The sequence below is a fragment of the Entelurus aequoreus genome, linkage group LG11, assembly GCF_033978785.1.
Source record: "Entelurus aequoreus isolate RoL-2023_Sb linkage group LG11, RoL_Eaeq_v1.1, whole genome shotgun sequence".
NCBI classification, from domain to species: Eukaryota; Metazoa; Chordata; class Actinopteri; order Syngnathiformes; family Syngnathidae; genus Entelurus; species Entelurus aequoreus.
This window is the reverse complement of record NC_084741.1, coordinates 64,257,603-64,263,602: the sequence shown is the minus strand read 5'-3', so window position 1 is coordinate 64,263,602 and position 6,000 is coordinate 64,257,603. Positions and strand designations below refer to the sequence as shown.

Genomic DNA, 6,000 nt, shown 5'->3' with positions numbered 1-6,000 from the left:
TCTCCTTCCGCATCTGTCCCTGACACCCACATTTCAGGCTCTGGAAACACTCAGTGGAAACGCTCCCCACCCACACTGCTTGGTGCTTGGTGCCTGAGCTGCTGTGACTTAGATTACCATAGTAACTAATTAGATTACCATAGTAACTAGTATATCATGCAAAAGTGCAGATTCCAACCATTGGAGACTTAGTATAGTTCAAGTCATTAGAAAACATCACTGCACATCATAATGGCAGCTACACTTTCCAGCTTAAATATCTAAAAAAAGATCAGTTAGAATAATACATAATGTTGGATATAGAGAACATACAAATCCTTTATTTATTGAATCAAAGATACTGAAATTCCACGACATAGTGAATTTGCAAACAGCTAAAATTATGCACAAAGCAAACTATAACCTGCTACCCAAGAATATACAACAATTTTTCTCAAAAAAAGAGGAGAAATATAATCTTAGAGAAAAATGTAATTTAAAACATTTGTACGCACGTACAACACTTAAGACCTTCAGTATATCAGTATGTGGAATCAAATTATGGAATGGATTAAGCAAAGCAATCAAACAATGTACTACTATGATACACTTCAAGAAACTCTTCAAACTTAAAGTGTTTACAAAGTACAAAGAAGAAGAACCATGACAAACATTTTCAATTTATTTCATCCATTCATTCATTCATTCTTAAAGTAATCTTACTTATCTCATCATATGAAATATGACTTTCTTCACCAATTATTATTATTAAATTCTTACTATTATTTATTTATTTATTTTTATTGTGATTACATATGGAGTTTATTGTGAATAAATTGAGAACAGGAAGTGAATAAAAAAAAGTTTCAGCAACTGTTATGTAAAGAAAAGGGGTAGGATTAAATAAGCTCTGCTTCTTCCTACTCCTTTTCGAACATGTTGAAAAGAGAAACTGGAAATTGTGATGTATCATGTTGTATGCTTGCATGTTCGAAAATAAACTCAAACTCAAAAAAAAAATGATTTGGGAATGTCCGGCGGGCCAGATTGAAAAGCTTAACGGGCCGCATGTGGCCCCCGGGCCTTAATTTGCCCAGGTCTGCTTTAGGGGCTCCGTAGTATTATGATTTCCCTATCAAATGAACAAATCAATATTAAAAAAAAAAATACGGTGGTACTTGGAGAGCCGAGTTTTTTTTCTGAGGTGGCATTTGGTGAAAAAAAGTTTAAAAAACCACTGCCTCAAACAATAAGACAATTAAAAAAAAGTCATAATTCCATAGATAAGTAGAAGGAAAGAGGCTATTCATCATGCTGGCAGGGTCGCTTCCAGCCCGCACGCTCGAGTGACTCCGATCAAACAGCAATCTTGTCTAATTCATTGACTGGCGCTCACTCGGATCGGAGCGAGCGGCGACTGAAGTGAACCGTGAGGACAATCTAGAAAGGCAACACAGCCTCCGAGGGGGGAGGGGGGTGGGGAAGGGGTGGACTATGTGAGATAATGTCATCCGCGGAGACGTGAGAGTGCGTGAACTGTTATTAGCCGGCTGCATGTCAGATGCTCTGCGCCAGTGCAGCATCAGCACCACTCTCTCCAACTCCATAACATCACTCCGTCTCTCCTAAACCCGACCGTCTCTCCCCCCCCTCCCCTAGATGGATTTCTTCAAACTCCGTCCCGCCTGACATGGATGCCCCCGCACGTCCTTCACCATCTCCATCATCACCGCCGTCTCCTTCCTCGGCCGAGTCGGAGAGCATCTGCTTCTGCAGCGAAGACGCGGACACGCAGCGCTTTTTTTTCTCTTCTCCCCCCCCCCACCCCCCCTATGGATATGAGGAAGCACTCGCCTAACCTGCCGGAGTGAACGAGGGAACAAACGCACACCTGGGAGTTACGGCGATTTAGGGGGAAATGGCGAATAGCGCGCGCCACACAGGAACCGCGAAGATGACCTCCCTGCTGGTTTCTAACGGCAGATTGAGGTGCAGTCTCCTGCTGCTGCTTTTACACTGTGCGGGATGTTCTCATGGGATGCCACACGTGTTGAGATTCGGTGAGCTTGCTTCCCATTTGCTCTTTCATGTCACGTAGAAAAGTTTCCACCCTGTTTAGTATGTCCCATTATGTCCAATGGTTTCGCCTTCACAAAGTTGCTGTGTGTTCAGGATATTTGACTGTATAGGGAAACACGGTTATAGTGAATAAGTGACAAAGCTGCAGGTAGAAGTTTGGACCTGTTGCTATTTCCAATGGTTGAGCTGATAAAAGATGATGTGTGAGTTTTCATACCTCCTTTCTATCCACAGTGGCAATGCCAAGATTCTCCCTAATGTTTTCTCTCACAAATATCTTGGTCGTTTGGCCATATTCTTACATTGTTGACATTATTGCCAAAAAGTATATATTTTTTTGTTCATTGCACCAAAAAAAAAAAAACAGTCATTCTGCAGACTTGAAAGTCCAAACCCTCTCTGTCTAATCCCCCTCTTGTCTTCACAATTCCCCCCTCTGCCTTCCTTTTTTTCTCTTTCTACCCCCTCCTGCTCCGGCCCGGCTGCACCAAATGATAATATAAATACATTTAATAAAGTCAAATACAAATAAGGCAACAAGAGACATATCCTACACTTCTCTTTTGTAAAGTAAATCTGAACAGCCGATACGGGCATCTACATCAACAATATAATTTGCCTGAGAAGCTGGACAGGACAAAAAACCCAGTAGGGGACTTAGTCGCTGTGCTTTTTTTTTTGGATTGCATATGGCTGCTGGGGATAGGTTGATTGGCAACACTAAATTGGCCCTAGTGTGTGAATGTGAGTGTGAATGTTGTCTGTCTATCTGTGTTGGCCCTGCGATGAGGTGGCGACTTGTCCAGGGTGCACCCCGCCTCCCGCCCGATTGTAGCTGAGATAGGCTCCAGAGCCCCCCGCGACCCCGAAGGGAATAAGCGGTAGAAAATGGATGGATGGATGGATGGCTGCAAAAATAAAGTTGTAGCATACATGTGGGCTTGTCTAGTCATGACACCTTATAAAGTGATTCCTCGCGCATGCGTTTGATTGGTTCTATTCTTGGCGCTAACACGAGTGCCTGTGCACTTTGATAAAGAAGGTGAGATTCAAAATGTAAGATTTAAGATAAAAAAAAAACGGATAAAAAAACCAAAACATGTCGTGGCAAGGGACTACGGGTCGATATTGATATTGGAAAGCTAAAAAAAACCAAGTATCGAATCGCCATCATAACGTACAGCACAGGCTACTGTCCATCCATCCATCCATTTTCTACCGCTTGTCCCTTTCGGGGTCGGGGGGGGGGGGTTGCTGGAGCCTATCTCAGCTGCATTCGGGCGGAAGGCGGGGTACACCCTGGACAAGTCGCCACCTCATCGCAGGGCCAACACAGATAGAGACAGACGACATTCACACTCACATTCACACACTAGGGCCAATTTAGTGTTGCCAATCAACCTATCCCCAGGTGCATGTCTTTGGAGGGGGAAGGAAGCTGGAGTACCCGGAGGGAACCCACGCAGTCACGGGAGAACATGCAAACTCCACACAGAAAGATCCCGAGTCCACATATTCTTACATTGTAGATATTATAGCCAAAAAGTATATTTTTCTGTTCATTATACAGTCAAACATTGCACCTAACAACCAGTCATTCTGCAGACTTGAAAGTTCAAACTAGTGTTGTCCCGATACCAATATTTTGGTACCGGTACCAAAATTATTTCGATACTTTTCGGTACTTTGATACTTTTCTAAATAAAGGGGACCACAAAAAATGGCATTATTGGCTTTATTTTAACAAAATATCTTAGGGTACATTAAACATATGTTTCTTATTGCAATGTTGTCCTTAAATAAAATAGTGAACATACAAGACAACTTGTCTTTTAGTAGTAAGTAAACAAACAAAGGCTCCTAATTTATGCAGTAACATATTGTGTCATTTTCCAGTCTATTATTTTGTCAAAATTATAAAGGACAAGTGGTGAAAATGAATTATTAATCTACTTGTTCATTTCCTGTTAATATCTGCTTACTTTCTCTTTTAACATGTTCTATCTACACTTCTGTTAAAATGTAATAATCACTTATTATTCTGTTGTTTGATACTTTACATTAGTTTTGGATGATACCACAAACTTAGGTATCAATCCGATATCAAGTAGTTACAGGATCATACATTGGTCATATTCAAAGTCCTCATGTGTCTAGGGACGTATTTCCTGCGTGTATAAACATATTATTTTTTTTTAAACTAATATATATATATATATACATATATATATATATATATATATATATATATATATATATATATATATATATATATATATATAGTCAAGGTTACTGTGGTTTATCTGTTATACAGTGCTCAATACCGGGATAGAGCAGAATATACGTTAGGTCAGGAAAAACACAGAGGCTATTTCATCCCCACAAGCCTGTTTCGCAGGTTTCCCTACTCTTCAGGGGATTTTACAAATAAATAACATTTATAAATAAAATGTATTTTATAAATAAATAAATACAATCCCCTGAAGAGCAGGGAAACCTGCGAAACAGGCTTGTAGGGATGAAATAGCCTCTGTTTTTTCCTGGCCTAACGTATATATATATATATATATATATATATATATATATATATATATATATATATGTATATATATATATATTCCTCGCGCACTAATTGACTGTAAGAGCGCGCACTTGCAGCTGATGATGTCACATTATCGATGGGAAAATGCATTTTTAGACAATATGATTTGCCTGAGTGGCTAGGAGACACCGAGAGTAACAAGCGGTAGAAAATATTTTTTCAAATAATAAAAAAATAAAATATTTTTTTAAACTTGGGACTTCCCGCGGTCCGGATTTTGGACGCTGGCGGCGGGCTGTAGTTTGGGGACCCCTGAATTAGAATATAAAACATGTTTTCAGTTATTTCACCTTTTTTTGTTAAGTACATAACTCCACGTGTTCATTCATAGTTTTGATGCCTTCAGTGACAATCTACAATGTAAATAGTCATGAAAATAAAGAAAATGCATTGAAATGAGAAGGTGTGTCCAAACCTTTGGCCTGTACTGTATATCTATTAATAGTAGAGGCAATGTGTTACATAACATTTTGACTCATACAATAGTAAAACAAAAATATAAGATATAAAGATATAAGCTTTGATACAAGCAGTCCGGCATAGCATTTCCTTGTGCAAAGCTGGACAGCCAGCTCACATCTAAATGTCCTCCAATAAGCACACAATGTTGGTATTTTACTGAATTATTTACAAAATATTAACATAGTAGGCTGCAAAGAACTAGCAGCTACACAACAGCTAAGCACACAATAGCACACAAGATAGAAATACGTAATAAGTGCAGTCTAAACACATTTGCCAACATAAACACATATTAAATAATCATATATGCATGTTACTTATAGATACAAATTCTCCAAGGCAGAAGCATATTAGAAAGTATCCAGTATCAAACGTGTCCACATTCTTGAACTTACTGTGTCATGATCTTTTTTAATGCATTTTTGTCGCCACTAGGCGTCAAAACAATTGGAGTTGGTCTGATATCCAATTTTTGCTCTACATTTGCTATATTACAATAATAATCAGTGTCTATCTATGTTGGCCCTGTGATGAGGTGGCGACTTGTCCAGGGTGAACCCCGCCTTCTGCCCGAATGCAGCTGAGATAGGCTCCAGCAGCCCCCGCAACCTCAAAAGGGACAAGCGGTAGAAAATGGATGGATGAATCAGGGTAAAACAATATATAAATACGTCATCAACAATGTATATAATATAGACAACACAACAACGACGACAAAACACATATCTTTTTTAAAAAAGGAACCTAAAAGAGAATTTATAGAATGTAGATCTTGTCACGCTAGCTTATATAATTCTCTTGGTGTGGATGCTATTAGGATGGTGATTGGTCCATGAGTGCAGAGACATACAGTTTGATAGCTGACACTGATTCTGCAG

General features: G+C 39.3%; 2 protein-coding genes across 4 annotated transcripts in view; one reads left to right on the top strand and one right to left on the bottom strand.

Moving 5' to 3' along the window:
• LOC133660343 (glutamate receptor ionotropic, kainate 2) overlaps nucleotides 1-6,000 on the top strand; it is a 472,659-nt gene that overhangs the window by 9,784 nt on the left and 456,875 nt on the right. For all 3 annotated transcript variants that reach the window (XM_062063755.1, XM_062063754.1, XM_062063756.1), the window contains exon 2: nucleotides 1,639-2,039. In XM_062063755.1, coding sequence (XP_061919739.1) covers nucleotides 1,898-2,039 — 142 coding nt within the window. In that variant the 5' untranslated portion in view covers nucleotides 1,639-1,897. The remainder of the gene's footprint in view (nucleotides 1-1,638; nucleotides 2,040-6,000) is intronic.
• Nucleotides 1-6,000, bottom strand: part of ascc3 (activating signal cointegrator 1 complex subunit 3) — a 407,454-nt gene that overhangs the window by 142,776 nt on the left and 258,678 nt on the right. The gene's annotated exons all lie outside the window — the stretch shown is intronic.